Here is a 27800-nt window from a genome sequence, read left to right as displayed (position 1 = left end):
TTTTTTTAACATCATCCACATTAGTCACAGAAAAATCCTCTGTATGATCTCTTATACACTATTTTAGGTCCAGCTGTTAGAACTTTGGCTTTCCTGGATATAGCCACTATATTGTGATCACTGCATCCAATGGGTACAGATACACCTTGAAAACAAAGTGAGTCTCAGAAATGGCTAATATATGAATGTTATCTGATTTTGGCAAGTTGATTTCATTAACTTTATTTCTAAGGCTACATATATTAATATGTGCTATTTTCAGACCTTTTCTGGGTAGCTTATCAGAGATAGACATAATACTGAAAACAGCAAACAAAGCAAGAAAATAAAATATACATTCAGCAGTCCATTAATCAATTGGTGTGTGTGTGAAGCTACAAACCCATAGGCTTGGCTCTCTCATCCGTTCCAGGCTTCTGGGAGGGAGGGTGGACAATGAGCCTGTCATAGCGGATGTAAGCAATGTCCCCACGGGCTCTGGCAGCTTTCATGGCTGGGATCAGTTCTTTCCTCTTCTGGTGCACAGCTTCAGGATAGTCCTCGTTGAGGAAGATATAAGTTTCTCTCAAGTTCTTGGCTCTTTCCAGAACAGCTACCTTGTCCATGAACCTCAGAAACTTGACCACTATCAGCCTATCCCCTGGGCCTATCAGCCTGGGCCTATCCCCTGGGCCGGGGGTGGGTTTTCCAGTCCTGTGGGCGCGCTCCACCTCCATCTTCCTGTGGTCCATCTCAGAGACCATTTCCCTCACTTTGTCTTCAGATGCCGTCCAGGTCTCATGTGGAAATTCCGCAATTCCGTCCACAACCATGTTCCGCCTTGATTGTCCCTCGAGATTTATCTGTCATTGTTATCATGGATTCACACACAGAACTGATGTCCTCTCTCAATGACTTAGATTGCTGTCATCTTGCCTTTCTCCTGTTTCAACTCATCGAGCTGACCCTGGGAGAATTTTATACCTTAGTTTTAGCCCATGTGACATACTAGGCCTAAGCATGTAATCCAGAGGGACAGGGGCAAAACAATGGACAATACATCACTTCTTTATTCACAACATTCACAGCTAAGTTAAACACATGGATCAGGTGGAATTTCCTGTCCAGCAGCTCCACGTTTGGCAGTGATGTCTGTCTAGCCGCTACTCAACTGTTGCTATTTATAGCTCTGTGTGTGTGTGTTGCATGGGCATTTGTGTGTAAGCGAGGAGTAAAAATAGGAGACCCACACAACAGTTAGTTTTGTTTATACCGTTTGGTATACAACATTCTTATGTACAATCATAATAAAAGCTCTGCTCTTAATGTTCAGCGATTTGTATAAAGCAAGAAAGAGGATACTGCCGCCTTTTTTTTTATCCTATATTCACAAAGTGTCTCAGACTAAGAGTGTTGATATAGGATCAGCCAGCCAGCCGCTCTTTCAATGTAATCTTCATAATAACTTTAAAAAAAGGGAAAAACTGATCCTAGATCAGCACTCCTACTCTGGGACGCTTTATGAATACAGACCCGCGCATAGGACCAGCTATCTTTGTAATTAAAAAAAAAAAAAAACATAGTTTATCAAATATAACTTTAAAAAAAGGTTAAATAAAACTTGCAGTTACATTAAAAAGATACACAAATGCTGTAAAATAATTCTGAACTTCTATATCTAGACCTTGCGATAGCATTTGGTTGTAGGGTTTGGTTCCCTCAAATATGAGAGTACTTCACACCTTTCTAACCATATTCGTATTCAATAGGGCACACCGCAACAACCTGTAGCAAAAAGTTTTGCAACACAAATGAGTTTCTTATTGGACAGGTTCAGCTAGTCCCTCCCATTTTGGTCTGTTATCTTCAATTTATTTTCTAGTGAATACAACCCAGGGTAACAATAGAAATGTGAAAGCTCTTGACACATTTAGGGGAACTCACGACAAAGCATGTTGAGACAGTGAATTATGGCTTGTGCAGTATAAAAAAAATATGGTCAGGGAAATATGACAAATTGGACATATTTTTGGCAGGTGGAAGCATGACAGTGGTGGCTTTGATAGACATATAGAGCACTAGTGTTGCCCTTCATACCCTGGATGTCTGTAGCAGTCCTCAAACAAATCATTCATTCAAAAGGACTTCAGTAGCCCCTTGTGTAAGAGTAGAGTCATTGCTTTGAGACTGACACAAAAAGCCCAATGCTTGGCTGCTAAAATGGCTGTGGATTGTCAATGTGGTTTCCAGAGAACAATACTGAACACAGAAAAACACCAGTCTGTGGTCCCAAAGCATACATTTTTTTACCATGTGCTCCATTTGAATAAAATTCTCTAACCTCCTTGGGTGATGGCCATGTCCATTTCCAAGTAACTCGCTTCCATTGTCTTCAGCAACTTGACAGGAGTCTGATTGTATTTGCATTATGTCTTGTTTTTTTTGTGATTGTAATTGCTTTCATCATGATCTCCTACAACAGAGGTAGGCAACTAGATTCAGCCTTGGGATGATTTTTGCCAGAACATAATTATAATAAAAAGAGTAATTGAAAATAACAATAATTTCCTACTTTGATTACATTGAGACAAAATCACATCTTTTTTTAAATGGAATTCTTGGGAACAGATTTCCTAAAGTCGACTTTTTTGCTGAATTCCTGGTGATTTGTCTTTTTGACCAAAAACTAAAATCCCTCTAAAAACAAATTTGGGGAGCCCCCCCCAAAAAAAACACTCGAGGGCTGGTTTTGGCCCACGAGCAACCTGTTGGCAACCCCTGTCCTACACAAGTATGAATGTTACCTGGTGGTGCCAGACCACACCCATATCACTCTGTGTCCGGCGTAATGTCAAGCATGGCGTGAATCTCCTGTGCGCTGTATCCCAGAAGGCCGTTCAGGTCGCAGACAAAGCGGTAGACATATCGCTTGCCAGACGTCTTGTGGATTATGTTCTTGTCGTAGTAGTATCGCAGGCCGCGGCTCAGCTTTTCATAGTTCATCTTGGGCTTGTTCTTCCTCTGGCCCCAGCGCCTAGCCACCTGGAGGGGAGGAGTGAGGATGAAAGGTGGGAGAGAGCGGGAGAGGGTCAATTATCTTGATCCACCTCATCCCCAATCTCCTATGGCAAGATCAAGTAAACATACTTTTAACTTTGTCTATTCCATTAGGTATTGTCAATGTGAATTAGTAGCTGGATATAGAATGAAGTGATGATCAAATCAAGTGTTGCTTGACATTTCCCTGGTTGCCTAAGTGGAAGGGATGTTCTCACCTCATCGGGATTGGTCAATTTGAATTCCCAGCCATCTCCCGTCCAGCTGATGACCGACTGACAGGAAGTGTCGGTCAGGAGCTCCAACAGAAATTGCCACAGCTGGATCGGACCACTTCCTGTGGAAGCACAACCAAGGAATATACAGTTTATTACTTAAATGACTTGTTTGTTTCTTTGAGATTCAATTAAATACCATAGTCACCTTTTGCTACCAGGTAGTCAGAAATTGTTTTGCATTCTTGGGTTACATAAACACACACACACCTGTGTATCCCGCAAGAGCCGCTGCCGGTATGACAGACTTGTCTTTGGTCAGGTCCATGCGCTCCTTCACATAGTCTTTGAAGGTGCCTTTGGCTGGGTGGCCACGCAGCGTGGCCGGGTAGTCGTCAGAGTCAAAGCTGTCGTATGAGGCCACACGCTGCAGGCTGCAGAAGTGGGAGTGGCTGCCCCAGGACTGGGTGAGACGCTCACAAGCCTCTAGGCTCTCCACACTCTCAAAGGATTCTTGGCCCCCAATTTTACCTGGGATGAAAGAGTGGAAAACCACGGCCATGTTAATTTGGGGGAAAACATTTTGAAACAAAGTGAAGCATGGAGGAACCAATAATTTAAGAAAATATTCTGCAGCAAAATATTTGCTACCGTGTGCAATACTGAACACCAACCAGGTATTTATAATGAGGATCATAAAACTAAATATGTTCATTTGCATCACAGTGAAGAATATCCATCCACACAATGTCCTTAATGAGCTCCTTAATGATCTCCTTGCTAAATCTGATTCTACCAGGCTAAAATGTCATACATTCAATGCACGGGAGAATATTATATATAGCACACAAACATTCTCCCATGATGTCTTCTATAGCATTTAAGGTGGAGGAGAATGTGGTTGAATTGGTAGAACATGGCATTTGCAACATCAGGGTCGTGGGTTGATTGAGGTCAAAAAGATAAAATATGTATGTATGCATGTATAACTTTCGTAAAACTGACCATCCTACCAATCCTCGACTTCGGCGATGTTATTTACAAAATAGCCTCCAACACTCTACTCAACAAATTGGATGCAGTCTATCACAGTGCCATCCGTTTTTTCACCAAAGCCCCATATACTACCCACCACTGCGACCTGTACGCTCTCGCTGGCTGGCCCTCGCTTCATACTCGTCGCCAAACCCACTGGCTCCAGGTCATCTACAAGTCTCTGCTAGGTAAAGCCCCGCCTTATCTCAGCTCACTGGTCACCATAGCAGCATCAACCCGTAGCAGGCGCTCCAGCAGGTATATCTCACTGGTCACCCCCAAAGCCAATTCTTCCTTTGGCCGCCTCTCCTTCCAGTTTTCTGCTGCCAATGACTGGAACGAACTGCAAAAATCACTAAAGCTGGAGACTCTTACCTCCCTCACTAGCTTTAAGCACCAGCTGTCAGAGCAGCTCACAGATCACTGCACATAAACCATCTGTAAATAGCCCATCCAATCTACCTCATCCCCATACTGTATTTATTTATTTACCTTGCTCCTTTGCACCCCAGTATCTCTACTTGCACATTCATATTCTACCATTCCAGTGTTTAATTGCTATATTGTAATTACTTCGTCACCATGGATCATTTATTGCCTTTCCTCTCTTATCCTACCTCATTTGCACAAGCTGTATATAGATTCTTCTACTGTATTATTGAGTGTATGTTTGTTTATTCCATGTGTAACTCTGTGTTGTTGTATGTGTCGAACTGCTTTGCTTTATCTTGGTCAGATCGCAGTTGCAAATGAGAACTTGTTCTCAACTAGCCTACCTGGTTAAATAAAGGTGAAATAAAAAAGAATGTATGTACGCACATAAATATCTTTGGACAAAAGCATCTGCTAAATGGCATATGTTATTATATTACATGACTGTGGTCTTACCTCGAATGACATGCCCCATGCACATGTTGTCATGGGAGACCACTTCCTGTTTGATGGTGAGGTAGTCCCCCTGCTTAGGACCCAGTGGGCCAGTAGAATGTCCGTTCTCAATCTTGATTGACAGCAGGTCCTCACAGGTGGTTGGTAGAAGTGTCTGACAGGACTCTGTGATGAAGCCTGGCTCCGAGTTGTCCGATGGAAGGATGCACTGGGCACGTTCAGTACCATAGTCTATGGAGAAGAATTGGGGGGAGAGACATTACATCTCTCTCCCAAAAAAGGGAATAATGATATTTCTCTCCATTGTTAAATGGACAGTATGATTCGGACAATAGTTGTCTCTTGTGTTTTGAGCAGAGGCAGAGAAGCTATACTCACTGGCAAAGTAGTCATAAGTGAACCGGGACTCCTGGAATGTGGGCATCAAGCCATTGACGGGGAAATGCCTCACATCTTTACCAAGAAAGACATGTTAGTTATGATGGTACCCTTTTCCCCCCCCATCTCTGCTTTAACACAAAAATATATATACCAACTAAACAATGCCACAGTAAAATATCAATGTTTGTGGGATCGGATGCTAACACGTTTTAAACAATAGGTTTTGATGTCCGTTAAACTATTTTGCGCTGATAATAGCCGTAGTCTCTCGATAGCCTAGCAATTATGCTAATATAGCTAGCAATTGTTAATATAGACAAAGTAGGCAATAAATGTTGCTGCTGCCGTAGTAGTTAAACGTCAGCTACTACAGTGAGTGAAATCACAGCAACACTTAAGAGCTGCAGTCAGTTTCAGAATGGGTGGCATGAAATAAGTTAGTCCTAAATATTTCTAAAGGTAAAAGAATTGTATTTGGGACAAATATTGTAATGAATAATGTGGAAATGTAGTAAATTGAGGAGACTAAACTGCTTGCAGTAACCCTGGATTGCAAACTGTCATGTCAAAACATGTTGATGCAACAGTAGCTAGGAGTCTGTTCATAATAAAGTGCTGCTCTGCCTTAACACTATCAACAAGGCAGGTCCTACAGGCCCTAGTTTTATCGCACCTGGGCTACTGTCCAGTTGTGTGGTCAGGTGCCAGAAAGAGGGACTTAGGAAAATTAGAATTGGCTCAGAACAGGGCAGCACAGCTGGCCCTTAAATATACACAAAGAGATAACATGAATAATATGCATGTCAATCTCTCATGGCTCAAAGTAGAGAGATTGGCTTCATCACTACTTGTTTTTGTAAGAAGTATTGACATGCTGAATGCACCAAGCTGTCAGGTTAACCTACTAGCACACAGCTCGGACACCCATGCATACCCCACAAGACATGTCACCAGAGGTCTCTTCACAATCCCGAAGTCCAGAACAGGCTATAGAGGTGCACAGTACCACATCAGGTAACTGATGCAAGCAGTAGAATCATATTTAACAAAAAAAAAGGATAAAATACACCTTATGGAACAGCGGGGACTGTGAAGACACAGGCACACACATATACACATGACAAGACACACAGATTTTGTATTGTAGACATGCAGTAATAGAGTAGTGGCCTGAGGGAACGCAATGGGTTGTGAAAAGTGCACTGAAATGTAATGTTTATTATATTTTATTATTTCACCAGGTAGGCCAGTTGAGAACAAGTTCTCATTTACAACTGTGGCCAAGATAACCCAAAGCAGTGCGACAAAAACAACAGAGCTACACATGGGATAAACAAACAAAGTCACCACAATAGAAAAAAAATCTATATACAGTGTGTGCAAATGTAGTAAGATTAGGGAGGTAAGGCCATAATAGGCCATAGTGGCGAAATAATTACAGTTTAGCATTAACACTGGAGTGAGATGTGCAGATGTGCAAGTAGAGATACTGGGGTGCAAAAGAGCAAAAATAAATAACATTGGGATGAGGTAGTTGGGTGGGCTATTTAAAGATTGGCTGTGTACAGGTACAGTGATCGGTAAGCTGCTCTGACAGCTGATGCTTAAAGTTAGAGGGACATAAGACTCCAGCTTCATTGATTTTTGCAATTCGTTCCAGTCATTGGCAGCAGAGAACTGGAAGCAAAGGCGGCCAAAGGAAGGGTTGGCTTTGGGGGTGACCAGTGAAATATACCTGCTGGAGTGCGTGCTACGGGTGGGTGTTGCTATGGTGACCAGTGAGCTGAGATAAGGCGGGGCTTTACCTAGCATCCAATTTGCTGAGTAGAGTGTTGGAGGCTATTTTGTAAATGACATCGCCGAAGTCGAGGATCGGTAGGATGGTCAGTTTTACGAGGGTATGTTTGGCAGCATGAGTGAAGGAGGATTTGTTGCGAAATAGGAAGCCAATTCTAGATTTAATTTTGGATTGGAGATGCTTAATGTGAGTCTGGAAGGAGAATTCACAGTCTAACCAGACACCTAGGTATTTGTAGTTGTCCACATATTCTAAGTCAGAACCGTCCAGAGTAGTGATGCTAGTCGGGCGGGAGGGAGGGTGCGGGCAGCGATCGGTTGAAGAGCATGCATTTAGTTTTACTTGCATTTAAGAGCAGTTGGAGGCCAGGGAAGGAGTTTATGGCATTGAAGCTTGTCTGGAGGTTTGTTAACACAGTGTCCAAAGGGCCAGATGTATACAGAATGGTGTCATCTGCATAGAGGTGGATCAGAGAATCACCAGCAGCAAGAGCAACATCATTGATATATACAGAGAAAAGAGTTGGTCTGAGAATTGAACCCTGTGGCACACCCATAGAGACTGCCAGAGGTGTGGACAACAGGCCCTCCGATCTGACACACTGAACTCTATCTGAAGTAGTTGGTGAACCAGGCGGGCAGTCATTTGAGAAACCAAGGCTGTTGAGTCTGCCGATAAGAATGCGGTGATTGACCGAGTCGAAAGCCTTGGCCAGATCGATGAAGACGGCTGCACAGTATTGTCTTTTATCGATGGCGGTTATGATATCGTTTAGGACCTTCAGCGTGGCTGAGGTGCACCCATGACCAGCTCGGAAACCAGATTGCATAGCGGAGAAGGTACAGTGGGATTTGAAATGGTTGGTGATCTGTTTGTTAACTTGGCTTTTGAATACTTTAGAAAGGACGGGCAAGATAGATATAGGTCTGTAACAGTTTGGATCTAGAGTGTCTCCCCCTTTGAAGAGGTGGATGAACATGGAAGCTTTCCAATCTTTAGGGATCTCCAACAATACGAAAGAGGTTGAATAGGCTAGTAATAAATCAAATCAAATCAAATTTTATTAGTCACATACACATGGTTAGCAGATGTTAATGCGAGTGTAGCGAAATGCTTGTGCTTCTAGTTCCGACAATGCAGTAATAACCAACAAGTAATCTAACCTAACAATTCCACAACTACTACCTTACACACACACACAAGTGTAAAGGGATAAAGAATATGTACATAAAGATATATGAATGAGTGGTGGTACAGAACGGCATGGCAGATGCAGTAGATGGTATAGAGTACGGTATATACATATGAGATGAGTACTGTAGGGTATGTAAACATAAAGTGGCATAGTTTAAAGTGGCTAGTGGTACATGTATTACATGAAGATGGCAAGATGCAGTAGATGATATAGAGTACAGTATATACATATGAGATGGGTAATGTAGGGTATGTAAACATTATATTAAGTGGCATTGTTTAAAGTGGCTAGTGGTACATTTTTACATAATTTCCATCAATTCCCATTTTTAAAGTGGCTGGAGTTGAGTCAGTATGTTGGCAGCGGCCGCTAAATGTTAGTGGTGGCTGTTTAACAGTCTGATGGCCTTGAGATAGAAGCTGTTTTTCAGTCTCTCGGTCCCTGCTTTGATGCACCTGTACTGACCTCGCCTTCTGGATGATAGCGGGGTGAACAGGCAGTGGCTTGGGTGGTTGTTGTCCTTGATGATCTTTATGGCCTTCCTGTGACATCGGGTGGTGTAGGTGTCCTGGAGGGCAGGTAGTTTGCCCCCGGTGATGCGTTCTGCAGACCTCACTACCCTCTGGAGAGCCTTACGGTTGTGGGCGGAGCAGTTGCCGTACCAGGCGGTGATACAGCCCGACAGGATGCTCTCGATTGTGCATCTGTAGAAGTTTGTGAGTGCTTTTGGTGACAAGCCGAATTTCTTCAGCCTCCTGAGGTTGAAGAGGCGCTGCTGCGCCTTCTTCACAATGCTGTCTGTGTGGGTGGACCAATTCAGTTTGTCCGTGATGTGTACACCGAGGAACTTAAAACTTTCCACCTTCTCCACTACTGACCCGTCGATGTGGATAGGGGGGTGCTCCCTCTGCTGTTTCCTGAAGTCCACAATCATCTCCTTTGTTTTGTTGACGTTGAGTGTGAGGTTATTTTCCTGACACCACACTCCGAGGGCCCTCACCTCCTCCCTGTAGGCCGTCTCGTCGTTGTTGGTAATCAAGCCTACCACTGTAGTGTCATCCGCAAACTTGATGATTGAGTTGGAGGCGTGCATGGCCACGCAGTCGTGGGTGAACAGGGAGTACAGGAGAGGGCTCAGAACGCACCCTTGTGGGGCCCCAGTGTTGAGGATCAGCGGGGTGGAGATGTTGTTACCTACCCTCACCACCTGGGGGCGGCCCGTCAGGAAGTCCAGGACCCAGTTGCACAGGGCGGGGTCGAGACCCAGGGTCTCGAGCTTGATGACGAGTTTGGAGGGTACTATGGTGTTAAATGCTGAGCTGTAATCGATGAACAGCATTCTCACATGGGTATTCCTCTTGTCCAGATGGGTTAGGGCAGTGTGCAGTGTGGTTGCGATTGCGTCGTCTGTGGACCTATTGGGTCGGTAAGCAAATTGGAGTGGGTCTAGGGTGTCCGGTAGGGTGGAGGTGATATGGTCCTTGACTAGTCTCTCAAAGCACTTCATGATGACGGAAGTGAGTGCTACGGGGCGGTAGTCGTTTAGCTCAGTTACCTTAGCTTTCTTGGGAACAGGAACAATGGTGGCCCTCTTGAAGCATGTGGGAACAGCAGACTGGGATAAGGATTGATTGAATATGTCCGTTAACACACCAGCCAGCTGGTCTGCGCATGCTCTGAGGACGCGGCTGGGAATGCCGTCTGGGCCTGCAGCCTTGCGAGGGTTAACACGTTTAAATGTTTTACTCACCTCGGCTGCAGTGAAGGAGAGCCCGCAGGTTTTGGTAGGGGGCCGTGTCAGTGGCACTGTACTGTAATAGTAGGGGTTGCAACAATTGCGGTGGATAATATTAGAAAGAGAGGGGATCTCTCTTTGTCTAGCCCAGCTGATTTGTAGGGGTCCAGATTTTGCAGCTCTTTCAGAACATCAGCTATTTGGGTGCAGAGCTGTTGGCCGGGGTAAGGCTGGCCAGGTGGAAAGCATGGCCAGCCGTAGAAAAATGCTTATTGAAATGATTGATTATCTTAGTTTTAAATCGGTGGTTAACAGTGTTTCCTAGCCTCAGTGCAGTGGGCAGCTGGGAGGAGGTGCTCTTATTCTCCATGAGACACTGTAAAGTTTACAAAGTCCCAAAAATTCTTGGAATTAGTGCTACAGGATGCAAATTTCTGTTTGAAAAAGCTAGCCTAAGCGTTCCTATTTGACTGTGTATATTGGTTCCAGACTTCCCTGAAATGTTGCATATCGCGCGGGCTATTCGATGCTAATGCAGTACGCCACAGGATGTTTTTGTGCTGGTCAAGAGCAGTCAAGTCTGGAGTGAACCAAGGGCTATATCTGTTCTTAGTTCTACATTTTTTGAATGGGGTATGCTTATTTAAGATGGTGAGGAAAGCACTTTTAAAGAATAACCAGGCATCCTCTACTGATGGATTGAGGTCAATATCCTTCCAGGATACCCGGGCCAAGTTGTTTAGAAAGGCCTGCTCGCTGAAGTGTTTTAGGGAGCGTTTGACAGTGATGAGGGGTGGTCGTTTGACCATAGACGCAGGCAATGAGGCAGTGATTGCTGAGATCTTGGTTGAAGACAGCAGAGGTGTATTTTAGAGGGCAGGTTGGTCAGGATGATCAGGATGATCTGTATTTACAGATTTAGGGTTGTACCTGGTAGGTTCCTTGATAATTTGTGTGAGATTGAAGGCATCTAGCTTAGATTGTAGGATGGCCAGGGTGTTAAGCATATCCCAGTTTAGGTCACCTGACAGTACAAACTCTGAAGATAAGTGGGGAACAATTAATTCACAGCTGGGGGCTGAGGGGGGTCTATAACACGCGGCAACAGTGAGAGACTTATTTCTGGAAAGGTGGATTTTTAAAAGTAGAAGCTCAAACTGTTTGGGCACAGACCTGGATAGCATGACAGAACTCTGCAGACTAACTCCACCCCCTTTGGCAGTTCTATCTTGGTGGAAAATGTTGTACTTGGGGATGGAAATTTCAGAATTTTTGGTGGCCTTCCTAAGCCAGGATTCAGACACGGCTAGGACATCAGGGTTGGCGGAGTGTGCTAAAGCAGTGAATAAAACAAACTTAGGGAGGAGGCTTCTGATATTAACATGCATGAAACCAAGGCTTTTACGGTTACAGAAGTCAACAAATGATAGCGCCTGGGGAATGGAACTGGGGGGCTACAGGGCCTGGGTTAACCTCTTCATCACCAGAGGAACAGAGGAGGAGTAGGATAAGGGTACGGCTAAAGGCTGTAAGAACTGGTCGTCTAGTGCGTTGGGAACAGAGAATAAAAGGAGCAGATTTTTGGGCGTGGTAGAATAGATTCAGGTCATAATGTACAGACAATGGTATGGTAGGATGTGAGTACAGTGGAGGTAAACCTAGGCGTTGAGTGACGATGAGAGGTTTCGTCTCTGGAGGCACCAGTTAAGCCAGGTGAGGTCTCCGCATGTGTGTGGGGTGGGACAAAAGAGCTATCTAAGACATATTGAGCGGGACTGAGGGCTCCACAGTGAAATAAAACAATAAGAACAAGCCGAGACAGCAGTAGACAAGGCATATTGACATTATAGGCATAAAGCAATCACAGGTGTTGATCGGGAGAGCTAAGACAACAATGGGTAAATGGCGATGAATGTCATCTAATATTTTAAATTGTATTTAGCCACCCTAATGTTGCTGGACACCAGGAAGTTAAGCTGCTGCTCCGGTGATATTTATTTATAACATTTCAACCCTTAGGTCTTCATTAGGCATGGAGCAGCAGTGTGCGGCGTGGAGCAGCAGTGAGGTGTTTTCCATGAGTTTGCTCCAGCACCTGCGGGAAGTACCTGGATGTACATATGTTCTTCAGTTTTTGACCCTTAATAAATAGTAATGGTGCCCATAACCTTACTAGATGTTGCTGGGTTAGCAGTGATGCGAATAACTCTAGCAATGATGCTAATAGCCTTACTAGAAGTTGCTGGGTTAGCAATGAAGTGAATAGCCTTAATGGACGTTGTTGGCCTAACATTGATACTAAAAGCCATAGGCTACTACTGTACAGCTACTACTGTATGCTGCTGGCCTAGCAATTATGCTAATAGCCTAACTAAATGTTGCTGGCCTAGCAATGATGTGAATAGCCATAGGCTACTATATGTTGCTGGCCTAGTAATGATGCTAATAGAAACGTAAAAAGCCATTGTTGTTATCCTAGCGATGACACAGGTGCTACCTACCTCTCTGCATCATCTCCAGGTGTTCCCACAGGATGTCCCCCACAAAGTCAGGCGCCAGGTCCAAGAAGCACTCCTTCCCCAGGGCACAGAGACTTACCCCGGCCATACGGAAGCAGTGCAGGTCCACGCTCTTCAGGCTGAACTCGTTCACTGTCCACAGCAGCCACTGGCCCACCTGGCTCTCTGACCAGTGCTTGGGGTCTGGACACAAAGGAGGAAGGGGTGTAACATCAAAAATGGTCTTCCTTAGTGTGATGCCTGTGAGTTCACTGACTATCTGGATCACATGTCGCTGTGTATGCAGATACGTTGATTACTTAACCTTTTCTCAATACAGGGGGAGCTGTTTCCACTTTGGAAAATATTGTCTCCAAATTAAACTGCCTCATACTCAATTCTTGCTCGTACAATATGCATATTATTATTACTATTGGATAGAAAACAATCTCTAGTTTCTAAAACCGTTTGAATTATGTCTGTGGGTGAACCAGAACTCTTTCTACAGCGAAAATCATGACAGGACATGCGAAGGTCAGAAAAATAGTCTCTGTTCTCAGATCAGTTTAAAGCTCTGTGTGTGCCCTATGGATCGAAATGAACTGCACCCGCCTTCCCCTGGATGTCAGTAACCAATGAGAAGTGGAATGGAGTCTCTACGTATTTCTCAGAGTTTATAAAAGGCAATGGAGTGACATGTACGTTCTTTTGGACGCTCGCCAAGGCGCAAGAGAGGACATCAGAATGGCATGTTGAATAGCTCTTGTTATCGGGCTAAGATATATCCGTCTGTGATTTAATTCGATATAGGTGTTAGAAACATCATAACGAAGTTATTTGAAACCGATTTATGCGAGTATATTGCTATTTTCGGAATTTTCGTAGTATTGCGTTTGAGGATTTGGACATGTGTGTGCCACGTAGCTAATGTTAGCTGCTAGTTCCGAAGTTGAAGTGGACGTTTTACAACAAAGCAACGATTCTTTTGGACAAAAGGACACCTTGCCCAAGATTCTGATGGAAGCTCATCCAAAAGTAAGAGCTATTTATGATTTTATTCCGTATTTATGTGGAAAAATGTAAACGCATTTTTCGGCCATTATTGCGGCACTAGTCTGGCTGTAACGCACACTGTATGTCTAGTAACGTTAATTTTAAAAATCTAAATCAGCAGTTGCATTAATAACCAATGCATCTTTCATTAGCTGTCCAACCTGTATTTTTGTAGTCAATCTAATCGATAAATAATCGTAAACTTAGGTGCCCTTCCAAGATGGCGCCGGCCAGAATGCATGCCATGTTTTGACTGATTACATAGCATAACCACGATTTGTGATGCTAAATATGCACATTTTCGAACAAACTCTATATGCATTGTGTAATATGATGTTACAGGACTGTCATCTGAAGAATTCTGAGAAGGTTAGTGAAAAAATTAATATATTTTGGTGGTGATAACGTTATCGCGCTTTTTGCCTTGAATCAATGCTGGGGTGATGTTAGCTCATGTGGTATGCTAATATAACGATATATTGTGTTTTCGCTGTAAAACACTTAGAAAATCTGAAATATTGTCTGGATTCACAAGATCTGTGTATTTCAATTGCTGTACGCTGTGTATTTTTAAGAAATGTTTTATGATGATTAATTAGGTAATACACGTTGCTCTCTGTAGTTATTCTAGTCGCTTTGGTGAGTTTTGTGATAGTTTACCATTGCAGCCACTATGATTTATACCTGAAAAATGCACATTTCTCTAAAAAAACATATGCTATACCATAAATATGTTATCAGACTGTCATCTTATGAAGTTGTTTCTTGGTTAGTGGCTATATATATATCTTTATTTAGTCGAATTAGTGATAGCTACTGATGGAGTAAAAAACTGGTGGAGTAAAAAAAGTGGTGTCTTTTGCTAACGTGGTTAGCTAATAGATGTACATAGTGTCTTCCCTGTAAAACATTTTAAAAATCAGAAATGATGGCTGGATTCACAAGATCTGTATCTTTCATCTGGTGTCTTGGACTTGTGATTTAATGATATTTAGATGCTAGTATTTACTTGTGACGCTATGCTAGGCTATGCTAGTCAGCTTTTTTACTGTGGGGGGTGCTCCCGGATCCGGGATGAGTACCAAGTAAAAGTTAACAGTGACCCTCTACAGTGATGGATCAATACAGTATTTCTGCCAAGTGCCAAAACAGAGCAAGAGGCTGGGAGTCACAAAATAAGATAATGTATTTTGCTATTATTCATGATAATGCATTGTCATGAATGATGCACAATTTATCTGTGGAGCAATACTGTACATCCAGCTTTAGACTTGAAATAACAATTTTTTTGTACAGAACACCACAAAACACTGACAGCAACGGTTTGACACCGGGAGCAGGTCAACCTTAATCTGAAATCCGCATAAGTGAAACAGTGCCAGCACATGTTTTTGTTGGCAAAACAGGCATCCAGCATTGTGGAAAAAACTATTCGCAGTACATACCTGGTTAAATAAAGGTTAAATTAAAAATACTCTGCTGTTCTAGCGCATGTGCAATGCTGTCCAAGGGGGAAAAAACTGTTTTGTTTGAACTAACTTTGTTGCTGTAATATCCTAAAGCGCATGTAGCCGTTTCACAAATAGGGATTCCGGCTTTAAGTCAGTGGGACCTTATCCAAAAATAAAATGTATTCTCAAAACTGTTTGAGGAGCATCATATACACTTGTGTATAGTGTGGTGTTTAGCAGATGTTATAACCCTCTCGCACCGAATCCCAATCCTTAGACTTTTTGGCAGATAAAGTTCAAACTCCCTGCACCAAAATTCCTCAGCAACTGCCGAGACTCATAGGCGCTTATTAACAGACACCCCCTAGACGGAGTGACTCACTGTCTATCCACGCCACACACGTTTGTTTACTCTTAACAGGCTGCTCCTCCAACTCTCCCACCAGGTCACATGGTCTCATGCCTACTCTGAAGGAAGTGAATGGGTTGTCATGTCGAGGTATATTGCAAGTTGGTTTAACAACCAACCAGTGGTGGAAAAAGTACCCAATTGTCCTACTTGAGTAAAAATAAAGATACCTTAATAGAAAATGACTCAAGTAAACATGAGTCACCCAGTAAAATACTACTTGAGTAAAAGTCTTGGTTTTAAATATACTGAAGTATCAAAAGTAAATGTAATTGCTAAAATATACAAGTATAAATAATTTTAAATTCCTTACATTAAGCAAAGCAGACAGACATTTTCTAGTTTATTTGAAATCCAATACTAAGACATCCTTTATAAATGAAACATGTGTTTAGTGAGTCCACCAGATCAGAGGCAGTAGGGATGACCAGGGATGTTCTCTTGATATGTTTGTTAATTAGACAATTTTCCTGTCCTGCTAAGCATTCAAAATGTAACTTTTGGGTGTCAGGGAAAATGTATGGAATAAAAAGTAGATCATTTTCTTTAGGAATGTAGTGAAGTAAAAGTTGTCAAAAATAAATAGTAAAGTACAGACAGCAAAAAACAACTTAAGTAGTACTTGAAAGTACACTGCTCAAAAAAATAAAGGGAACACTTAAACAACACAATGTAACTCCAAGTCAATCACACTTCTGTGAAATCAAACAGTCCACTTAGGAAGCAACACTGATTGACAATAAATTTCACATGCTGTTGTGCAAATGGAATATACAAAAGGTGGAAATTATAGGCAATTGGCAAGACACCCCCAATAAAGGAGTGGTTCTGCAGGTGGTGACCACAGACCACTTCTCAGTTCCTATGCTTCCTGGCTGATGTTTTGGTCACTTTTGAATGCTGGCGGTGCTTTCAATCTAGTGGTAGCATGAGACGGAGTCTACAACCCACACAAGTGGCTCAGGTAGTGCAGCTCATCCAGGATGGCACATCAATGCGAGCTGTGGCAAGAAGGTTTGCTGTGTCTGTCAGCGTAGTGTCCAGAGCATGGAGCCGCTACCAGGAGACAGGCCAGTACATCAGGAGACGTGGAGGAGGCCGTAGGAGGGCAACAACCCAGCAGCAGGACCGCTACCTCCGCCTTTGTGCAAGGAGGAGCAGGGGGAGCACTGCCAGAGCCCTGCAAAATGACCTCCAGCAGGCCACAAATGTGCATGTGTCTGCTCAAACGGTCAGAAACAGACTCCATGAGGGTGGTATGAGGGCCCGACGTCCACAGGTGGGGGTTGTGCTTACAGCCCAACACCGTGCAGGACGTTTGGCATTTGCCAGAGAACACCAAGATTGGCAAATTCGCAACTGGCGCCCTGTGCTCTTCACAGATGAAAGCAGGTTCACACTGAGCACATGTGACAGACGTGACAGAGTCTGGAGACGCCGTGGAGAACGTTCTGCTGCCTGCAACATCCTCCAGCATGACCGGTTTGGCGGTGGGTCAGTCATGGTGTGGGGTGGCATTTCTTTGGGGGAATGCACAGCCCTCCATGTGCTCGCCAGAGGTAGCCTGACTGCCATTAGGTACCGAGATGAGATCCTCAGACCCCTTGTGAGACCATATGCTGGTGCGGTTGGCCCTGGGTTCCTCCTAATGCAAGACCTCATGTGGCTGGAGTGTGTCAGCAGTTCCTGCAAGAGGAAGGCATTGATGCTATGGACTGGCCCGCCCGTTCCCCAGACCTGAATCCAATTGAGCACATCTGGGACATCATGTCTCGCTCCATCCACCAAACCCACGTTGCACCACAGACTGTCCAGGAGTTGGCGGATGCTTTAGTCCAGGTCTGGGAGGAGATCCCTCAGGAGACCATCCGCCACCTCATCAGGAGCATGCCCAGGCGCTGTAGGGAGGTCATACAGGCACGTGGAGGCCACACACACTACTGAGCCTCATTTTGACTTGTTTTAAGGACATTACATCAAAGTTGGATCAGCCTGTAGTGTGGTTTTCCACTTTAATTTTGAGTGTGACTCCAAATCCAGACCTCCATGGGTTGATAAATTTGATTTCCATTGATAATTTGTGTGATTTTGTTGTCAGCACATTCAACTATGTAAAGAAAATCTAATAAGAATATTTCATTCATTCAGATCTAGGATGTGTTATTTTAGTGTTCCCTTTATTTTTTTGAGCAGTGTATTTTTACTTAAGTACTTTACACCACTGCAACCAACTTTGCTTTGACAGACAGCTCCCACCGGCATGTTGTAAACACTGTTGAGGCAGCACATTCCTGCTGAGTCACAAAATTTGCCTCAGAGAAAAGAAAATGGCAGGTATTGCTCTGTTTCATCAATCCAAAACGTGGATTGACCTGTGTGTGTGCGTGTAAAATGTGCAAAACATTTCAGATGTAAATTTTATCATTTCTACGATTCATATACAGTCCCTTCAGAAAGTATTCAGACTCCTTGACTTTCCACATTTTGTTACGTTAACCTTACTCTAAAATAGATTTTTTTTGTATTATTCAAAAACTCAAATCTACACAGAATACCCCATAATGACAAAGAAAACACATTTAGAAATGTCTGCAAATTTATACAAAATAAATAACAGAAATACCTTATTTACATTGGTATTTAGACCCTTTGCTATGAGATTCGAAATTGAGCACAGGTGCATCCTGTTTCCATTGATCATCCTTGAGATGTTTCTACAACTTGGAGTCCACCTGGGGTAAATTCAATTGGTTGGACATGATTTGGAACCGCACACACCGATCTATATAAGGTCCCACAGTTGACAGTGTATGTCAGAGCAAAAACAAAGCCATGAGGTCAGAGGAATTGTCCGTAGAGCTCCGAAACAGGATTGTGTGGAGGCACAGATCTGAGGAAGGGTACCAAAAAGTGTCTGCAGCATTGAAGGTCCCCAAGAACACAGTGGTCTCTATCAATCTTAAATGGAAGAAGTGTGGAACCACCAAGACTCATCCTAGAGCTGGCCGCCCGGCCAAACTGAGCAATCGTGGGAGAAGGGCCTTGGTCAGGGAGGTGACCAAGTACCAGATGGTCACTGACAGAGCGCTAGAGTCCCTCTGTGGAGATGGGAGAACCTTCCAGAAGGACAACCATCTCTGCAGCACTCCACCAATCAGGCCTTTACGGTAGTGGCCAGACAAAAGCCACTCCTCAGTAAAAGGCACATGACAGCCCACTTGGAGTTTGCCAAAATGCACCTAAAGACTCGCAGACCATGAGAAACAAGATTCTCTGGTCTGATGAAACCAAGATTGAACTTTGTCCTTTATGCAAAGCGTCACGTCTGGAGGAAACCTGATACCATCCCTACAGTGAAGCATGGTGGCAGTATCATGCGTTGGGGATGTTTTTCAGCAGCAGGTACTGGGAGACTAGTCAGGATCGAGGCAAAGATGAACAGATCAAGGAGAGATCATTGATGAAAACCTGCTCCAAAGTGCCCAGAACCTCAGACTGGGGCAAAGTTCTACCATCCAACAGGACAACGACCCTAAGCGCATAACCAAGACAACGCAGGAGTGATCGAACATCTCTGGAGAGACTTGAAAATAGCTGTGCAGCGAAACTCCCCATCCAACCTGACAGAGCTTGAGGATCTGCAAAGAATGGGAGAAACTCCCCAAATGCAGGTGTGCCAAGCTTGTAGTGTCATACCCAAGAAGACTCGATGCTATAATCACTGCCAAAGTACTGAGTAAAGGGCCTGAATACTTATGTAAATGTGATGTTTCCATTTTTTATTTGTAATAAAATAGCAAACATTTATAAACCTGTTTTTGCTTTGGCATTATGGAGTATTGTGTGTAGAATGATGAGGAAAAAAACAACATAATCAACTTTAGAATAAGGCTGTAACAAAATGTGGAAAAGGTCAAGGGGTCTGAATACTTTCCAAAGGCACTGTACTTCATGTACAGACATCTATTCGACACAATACATTTTTATCTGGGCCCATATTCATAAAGCTTCTCAGAATAGCAGTGATTTTAGATGCAAATTGATCCTAGATAAGCAATCTAACAGATGCTTTTTGAATTTGGGCCCTGAATATTTAACATTGTAGTGCTCTCCTAAACAGGGCCCTGTTTTTTGGGTTGCCACAGGCAGTGTGTTTCTGAATGCTGTGCAGGGGGGTGGACTTACCTCTGGGCATGCCCAGTCTCTGTTGCTCCTTGGTGAAGCCGCTAAACGTGGCCCTCAGGGCCTGTGACATCATCTCCCTGCTCCCCGGGGTGAGCAGGGGCACGTCGCTGAAGTCCACATCTGCCAATACGAACAAAAAAGACAGCTCAGCCCCACACAGCCTCAATGCTAGTACACCAATCTGATACTATACTGTAAACTGGGTTCCAGGCAACATTAGTAGTAGAGTAGACAATAACAAAACATTGTTAAAAATATGCATTGACGGTTCTACTTGTTTAGTATGTCACACAACTTCCCGGGTCTCCTGTTCGCTCCAGCGACTCGTCGTGGCCCAAACACAGTGGTTTATACCACAAACAGCATGAAAAGAGGCCTTGCCCTGATGCTTGAGAGCACCACTGCACCTGTCGTTGTCGTCGTCCCCCCCCCCCCCCCAAACCAGAGAGACAGAAGCACTGTGCCTGTCGACGTCCCCCCCCGAAACCAGATAGACAGAGGCACCATCTTGGATATATTTAATGTTGAGGTAATTAAGGTAATATGTACATGTAGGTAAAGTGACTATGCATAGACAATAAACAGAGTAGCAAGCAGGAATCAGGAGGATAGAGTTATGGTCAGATTAGCCAAATGGAGGACGAGGGAGAGCTTTGTACACGTCAGTGTGTGGAGGAAAGTTTTTTTTAATACTCTGGTTGCACATGTAACATGCTGGTAGAAATTAGGTAAAACTGATTTAAGTTTCCCTGCATTCAAGTCCCCAGCCACTAGGAGCGCACCTCTGGATGAGCATTTTCTTGTTTGCTTACGGCCTTATACAGCTCGTTGAGTGCGGTCTTAGTGCCAACATCGGTTTGTGGTGGTAAGTAGACAGCTACGAAAAATATAGATAAACTCTCTTGGTAAATAGTGTGGTCTACAGCTTATCATGAGATACTCTACCTCAGGCAAGCAAAACCTAGAGAGTTCCTTAATATTAGATTTCGAGGACCAGCTGTTATAGACAGACCGCCACTCCTTGTCTTACCAGAGGCAGCTGTTCTATCTTGCCGATGCACGGAAAACCCACCCAGCTGTAGGTTATCCATATCGTTGTTCAGCAACAACTCTGAAATATAAGATATCAGTTTTTAATGTCCCGTTAGGAGTCTTGATTGGAGGTCATCCAGTTTATTATCCAATGATTGCACGTTGGCTAATAGGACTGATGGTAGAGGCGGATTACCCACTCGCCATCGGATCCTTACAAGGCACCCCGACCTACTTCCGCGATATCTCTGTCTCTTCTTCATGCGAATGACGGGGATTTGGACCTTGTCCGGTGTCTGAAGTAAATCCTTTGCGTCCGAATAAATAAATAAATAAAAAGGTATTTTTGTCCAGTACGAGGTGAGTAATCACTGTCCTGATATCCAGAAGCTATTTTCGGTCATAAGAGATGGTGGCAGAAATACCACATACAAAATAAGTTACAAATAATGCGGAAAAAAAAACACACAATAGCACAATTGGTTAGGAGCCCGTAAAACAGCAGCAATCTCCTCCGGTGCCATTGAAACTAATGTCAGTAAAGATAGAAATGCACCAGAGACCCTCCTTAAAACCAGTCAGACTGATGAGTGTCAGACTCACTGGCTATGGCCAGTCTATCTAGAGTCATCAAGAGAAAACATGAACATAATTAACAGTTTCCATTTTGAACATACCAGGGGTCAGGGGGTGTGAAATCTGAAGCTTGCCAACAGAAGAGCACATGGTTGGTTCCTGAGGGGGTAGGGTTGAGGAGAGGAGAAGAATTACACTGAGAACTTCTGTTTTTTCCCCTCAGTATCAAGTTTGTGATCAGGTTGATTTGTTTCATCGTACTCTCAGCACACTTTATTGTCCTGCCTGATACAGAAAATCTCAATCAAAGCGCATACTGCTAAAACACCCACCATCCAATCCAGTCCTTCCCTTAATAACTTCCTGTTCTAAAACATGATTTAAAAAAAGGGCAGCCATCACAAAGCCAGACATGTCACTGGCAAACACTCTAATCTAGCCTACGATATTCTTTCAGAGAGTTGTGGAAATTTCCTGGAATCTGTGGCAAGGGAATGGGAACCACATGTTGGATATCCTGTTATGATGTCTCTGGGATAGTCTGGCTGCCCCTGTCTGCCAACAGCGACACAGGAAGTCACAAGGGCCCAAGTGGGAATCTCAAGTCATGGTGTACAACACAGTCCAGGTCAGAGTTGTTGGAACATTCCCACTGCACTGTCTGCACTAGCCCGGAAATCATTAACAATGACCTAATAAGCAGATAGCAACTTTTTGGTAATTGAAACTAACTTCATTTAGTTGGTGTGTACTTTTCATTTTGAATGCTACCAGAGATGGTTACTGCTAAAAACATGTAGGTTCATATTGGGGCGCGGGACGATACCAGTATAAAGACACTAGTTAGTATCGTGGCAAGGAGACAAATCAAGAAGCAGATTTAACTTCTTTAGAGCCTTCATGTTGGAAACAAACTTCATTATATTGTCATCCAGAGTCACATTTATTTACCAAGCTATTGCACACAATATTTTACATACAGGTTTTTAAAGGACCAAAGAGTTAGGTCTGCTTCGTGTTTTCTTTTTTGCCCTAAATTGTATTTATTTTTTTAATTGACAAAATAATTGGGATACTGGCATTGTCACAGCCCTAGTTTATATAGGTTTGTCTCACTACTGACACATTCAAACATGCTGTTAATTTGAATTGCCAACTAGCCTAAAGTTTGTGACTTTTGTTCTCTTTGTATGTGTCAAAGAAGTTGGGCGATATCGCCAGTTTTAGATTATTTAGCCGAGAAACATCATTTCTGTTTAAAAATACCGATGTCTGTTTGGATACTGATGAAGACATAAGAGTCACAGATTTTTTTGAGTCAGGGGCATCAATCAACATAGGCAACACATTTTGATTCAACCTTTCATATAATAACATTACTTGGGGTCAAAATCTAGTTTCTAAAGATATCCACCTTTTCCTCAGAACGTTCTGGGGGGAAAAACTCAAATGAAACAGATCCAAAAGAGCATGAATAAGTGATTATGGAGATGGAAAAATCACTGAATTAGTTTGACCCCCTCTATGACATTGCTGGATTTCGTGGACCACTAAGCATGACTCACGCGTGTGTCATGTGCTGGGAGAGGGAAACGAGAACACACCCTCACACAATATATGGGCTGAGCAATGATCTCCCTGTGAGTATTGCTTGAGGAGACACCCTCCACCACGCACACAGCCATGTTACCCCGGTGGTCTGGTTAAAAGATCACACAGAACCATTATGCCAGTTACCAGTCAGCTTGGGTTTCTGTGATCATTCTAAACCCTTATTATTCTATAGCATGGCTGTCATTCAGAGCTGATAATATATCTCAGATTAGGAGTGTGGCTACATCCCAAATGGTACCCTATACATTGCAAAGAACCCATAGGGCTTCAGTCAAAAGTAGTGCACTTTATAGAGATTTGGGTGCCAATTTGGGACGCACCCTGTGTTTTATGACTAAGCGTTACAAGGCGGGATGAGGCAGTCCCAGTCAGTCCACTGGCATGCCAAGAGAGCTAAACTGTTTAGAGAGAGCACACCAAGGCCAGGGTGTAAGAGGGCCAAGCAAGCAGGAATGGAATGCGGCCCCCCTCTTCCACGCATGACACGTGAATGGCTCACCTACCCACCCTTGCCGGACAATGCCTCTACCTCCTCTCCTGGAACTCCACATCAAAGTGTGAAGTTATTTTTTTTAAATCAAGTCACTTTATCAGTATAATTAACTAGGTCACATGACGAAGTCCTAAAAATATCAAAATAAAAAAACGTTGCCAGCCCCCCCGAACCTTTTGACTCTGTCATTCATTACGATACCCAAAGCTGTAGAGGCATGGCCATTTCATATTTAACTGCCACCTTTCACAGTATAACAGACGCCTTACGTGTTCTTACCACAAGAGGAGTTACGCGGCTGTCCTAGAATTGCTATACAAGCACTACGGAAAGCCCCATGAAGTAAACAATACATGGAACGCACTTAGGAAAGCCTAAAAACAACCTTAAATAGCTCAATTCAATTCAAATCATTTTGCAATAATATCACTCAAGAAAATCTGTGTTTGACTTTGAATTAAACAGTTTCCAAATCATGTAAAAAAGTATCTGATCATTTATCCATATGTACATTGGATGGTGCCCTCATTGATCGTGTCCCCGCTTATAAATATCCGGTTATTTGGATTGACAAAAAGCATGTTGTTACTTAAGAAAATGTCATTAGGGCCGATACCAGTATCGCGATACTCATTAGTATCGTGGCAAGGAAACAAAACACGAAGCAGATTTAACTTCCTTAGGAAAATAGCCCTAATGTTGGAAACAAACATTATGTTGTCATCCAAAGTCACATTTATTTATTTTCCAAGATATAGTAAATAATATTTTACATACAGCAGGATTTTAAAAGGACCAAGTGTTTTCATTTTTGCCATGGAAAAAAATATTGCGATACTGGTATTTTTATTTACTTAACTAGGCAAGTCAGTTAAGAACAAATTCTTATTTACAATGACGGCCTACCGGGGAAGGGGGGTTAGGAGGGTAGGACGACATTTTTACCCTGTCAGCTCGGGGGTTCGATCCAGCAACCTTTCGGTTACTGGCCCAACGCTCTAACCACTAGGCTACCTACAACACCTTGTTGTCCCAGCCCTAATTAAAAGGGGCTTCTTTTACAGGAATAAGTCATAACTTTCATTAAATAGCAGAAACAAAAATATTCAGTCGACATTCATAAGTGTTATACAGATGTAGTATCTTAATTTGAGCTAGTTTACTACAGCAGGAAAATAATCTTGCAGCAACAGGAAATGTGAATTATAATTAAAGACATTTTTTTGTAGGGGTTGATACATTTTTCATTAGTTCAAATCAAGTCTAACATTTTAAAGTGGAAATAAAAATGTAGAATCCTTTTTAAAGCTTGAATAAAATACAAGTTTGGATTTCCTGCACAAATTCTCAGCAACAAAAGTGATCAAATTAAGATCCTAGAGCTGTAAACTATGGCAATATTATCTATATGAATGCAGCCACTGTTTTGAAAAGTAGGCTGGTTCTCTGAAGTCTCGTAGATCGACGCATTGCATTATTTTTGTCTATAAAGCCCTCCTGCATAAACTTCCGCTGTAACTTACTTAATTGTTTACTTACAGATGTACAAGATTCCAGACCCAGTCTCAGGGATGGCTAACTTTGTAGATCCCTTCGATCTGCACCGAGTTAGGTAAATCTGCTTTTAGTTTTTCTGTACCTTACTTGTGGAATGATATCAAAGGCTCTCTAACGTTGAATTAACTGGTGCCTCTTGGGCAATTCAAAAGGCTGATTAAGGAACTTTCTGGAGAAGAATGTGTTTGTTTTTCTGTTATTTTGTTTTTCATGTATTGATGTGAATAATGGTGTATGTTGATTAGTATAGTGTATATTGATGTGTATACAGGGTCATCTGTGAAAGAGACCTTGGTCTCAGCATGAACCCCTTATTTAAACAATTGTAACATAACATTCTAATCATTTATGCATGTTGATTCAGGGGCATCCTGCCCAAAAAAGTATCTATAAGGTAAACACGGCCTCCGCAGGTGTGGCCTGGCACCTATCCACAGTAGCTGGCTTTATTTTGACAGCTAATGTTTCAGTCATCATGTACCTGGCTGATCGGCTTACTTCAAGCAAAGACGTTCTCCAGAAGTCTAGTGATCACGGGCAGTGATCAGACGGGGACACAGATTCCTATCAGTGACTAGTGTACATATCCTAAGTGAGACATCTCCAGGACCGGAGAGGTAACGTGTGTCACTTCAATGCCAAATGGTGCTCTCTAGATGTCCAACACCTGCCAGAACCTCACCAGCCCGACACGTATTTGAAAGATGTGACAGACTAAACTCATCACAACAAACGTCATTAGACATTTAGGGCTTATAGACATAACATTCAACCTCCAACTCATTTCTCCCAGCTTATTTTATAGCGCTTTTTTACAATACCATTGTCACTGAGCACAAGTGTAATAAAACAAGTGTACGACCAAAGTATCATGGTTGTGTTACTCAGTGTGGGAGCTCTCCCCCTTGAGTGAAGAGGCTGGTTGTTGGGAGAGTTGGCAGGATGGTGCAAGCTTGTGCAGACAATGCTGCAACTATCAGCACTTTCACGCTCTGCTGATCACATGAACATTGTGTGTGTGTGTGTGTGTGTGTGTGTGTGTGTGTGTGTGTGTGTGTGTGTGTGTGTGTGTGTGTGTGTGTGTGTGTGTGTGTGTGTGTGTGTGTGTGTGTGTGTGTGTGTGTGTGTGTGTGTGTGTGTGTGTTACTCTGTTTTCGCACTTGGATCTTAATTTAATGTGGTTGACGAATGTGTGAATAGCCTAGTTGCATGACGTTTTATGTCATCTGCATTGGCAGAGCAACAGTCTTGAGCAAAAACATCTGAGAAATCATATAGTTTGAATCATATCAATGAAAGTAGAATATGAAAAATATAAAAAGGGAGCAAGCTACATAATCTGATATTTAAGCATTGGCAACCTACTGACAACTGAGTCTATGGGTGATAAATAGGGCAACTATGGCAATGTGAGAGATCATAACACTGATGAGACAAAACTAACAAGAACATCTAAAAACAGGTAAGAACGTGTAGACTAGTCAGTAACCTATGCTAAAAAAGGGTATCTGAGCCAATAGGCAAGCCAATCCGTCGATTTTAGCTAGTGAGGGGATTCGATTATCGAACCCGAGTTGCCCCGGTGGAAGGAGTTTATGTCGTCTGACAAGTGATAGCATCCGTTTTGGAACCGGGCTGCCTCCCGCGCGTGCGCAAGGTGAGCTCTGGCCGACAGCACAGTCGGCTCAAAACAAAAGTGACATAGGTTAAGCACGTGGAGTAATGAGTAGGATTCTGTGTTTTCAAATGCAAAAATGATTGCTTTTGATAAAAACGCTTTATCTACAATCCCAATTAAAACTAATTTGAAAACATATTTTATGGAAAATAGTTATATTTCTGAACGATGCACCATGATGCCTTGTTGACAACCTGACCGAACAGCGCAGATTATACTGTTCGATTTGAGAAGGTCACTGTCATGGGGATAGACCGGTGCACCGATCAATCTTAATCGAATGCTGCCAGTAATTAATGGATTTTTTTCTCACAATGTTGACAAAAGGTGTACACAATTACTGATGCGCACCGAAATCATCACTTATCTGCATAGCGAAAATACTTTTTATTTTATTTATGCATGTATGATAACACAAAGTCGTGTTCTCCATAATTTACATAGACTTAGGCTAAATGGAATAAAAGCTATCAAATGAAACGGCATTTTGATACTACACATATTTATGGCACTCAACATAAATAGTCTGCAATAGGGTTAATATTGGTGGTTGTCTGACTGTGTGAACTCAAAGTATGCCTAGATGTCATATCAATAATACAAATAATAAATAGAAAAAGCTACTTACAATCGAATTTTTCGGACTTCATCAAAGTTAACGCTGGTTTGATATCAAGAACGGCCGTCATCTCCGCAGCTTCTTCACAACGTTGATCCAAATATCACTTTTGAGTCCCAGCCGCTGCCGATTGATGAGTTATTCAATTGATTGATTTGTAGGCTATTCGAGCTCTGAGCGAATCTTGATTGCGATCCCTTTATTGTCAACTTCGAATGGTATTATTCCCCATTATTTTTCTTAAAACATTTCTAGACATAAAAGTGTGTAATAAGTCCCTCTGAAACGACGTGTACGCCACTGAAAGCTACAACAAACACTCATAATGATTTAGTTGTACGCTCTTCGCTGA

At 42.8% G+C, this 27800-nt stretch overlaps 1 protein-coding gene across 3 annotated transcripts; it reads right to left on the bottom strand.

Annotated features, from left to right (window-relative positions):
• Positions 1 to 1230: 1230 nt before the first annotated feature.
• LOC139537706 (protein c-ets-1-B-like) lies at positions 1231 to 27800 on the bottom strand. 3 transcript variants are annotated; one of them, XM_071339324.1, is made up of 9 exons: positions 27458 to 27800; positions 21589 to 21646; positions 19880 to 19999; positions 12785 to 12985; positions 5553 to 5627; positions 5175 to 5405; positions 3522 to 3782; positions 3255 to 3373; positions 1231 to 3021 (listed from the first exon to the last, which is right to left on the bottom strand). In XM_071339324.1, exons 2-9 carry the CDS (start codon positions 21635 to 21637, stop codon positions 2809 to 2811), a joined length of 1269 nt encoding a protein of 422 aa, XP_071195425.1. In that variant the 5' UTR covers positions 21638 to 21646; positions 27458 to 27800; the 3' UTR covers positions 1231 to 2808. The 3 variants fall into 3 exon arrangements, with proteins under 3 accessions (XP_071195425.1, XP_071195424.1, XP_071195426.1); XM_071339323.1 differs by lacking the exon at positions 21589 to 21646 and having other exon boundaries at positions 27458 to 27799; XM_071339325.1 differs by lacking the exons at positions 5553 to 5627; positions 21589 to 21646.

This window comes from Salvelinus alpinus, chromosome 13 (genome assembly GCF_045679555.1).
Source record: "Salvelinus alpinus chromosome 13, SLU_Salpinus.1, whole genome shotgun sequence".
Classification (NCBI taxonomy): domain Eukaryota; kingdom Metazoa; phylum Chordata; class Actinopteri; order Salmoniformes; family Salmonidae; genus Salvelinus; species Salvelinus alpinus.
The sequence above is the reverse complement of the archived record's forward strand: the minus strand, read 5'-3'. Positions and strand labels throughout refer to the sequence as shown.

Excerpts from the sequence above, each read along its gene's own strand:
- LOC139537706 (XM_071339323.1), bottom strand. The coding sequence starts at position 27,518 with ATGACGGCCGTTCTTGATATCAAACCAGCGTTAACTTTGATGAAGTCC. Across the intron at positions 5,628-12,784 it reads CCTGGAGATGATGCAGAGAG|ATGTGAGGCATTTCCCCGTC; the intron begins GTAGGTAGCACC and ends TTCTTGGTAAAG. Across the intron at positions 3,374-3,521 it reads GGCTCTTGCGGGATACACAG|GAAGTGGTCCGATCCAGCTG; the intron begins GTGTGTGTGTGT and ends GTGCTTCCACAG.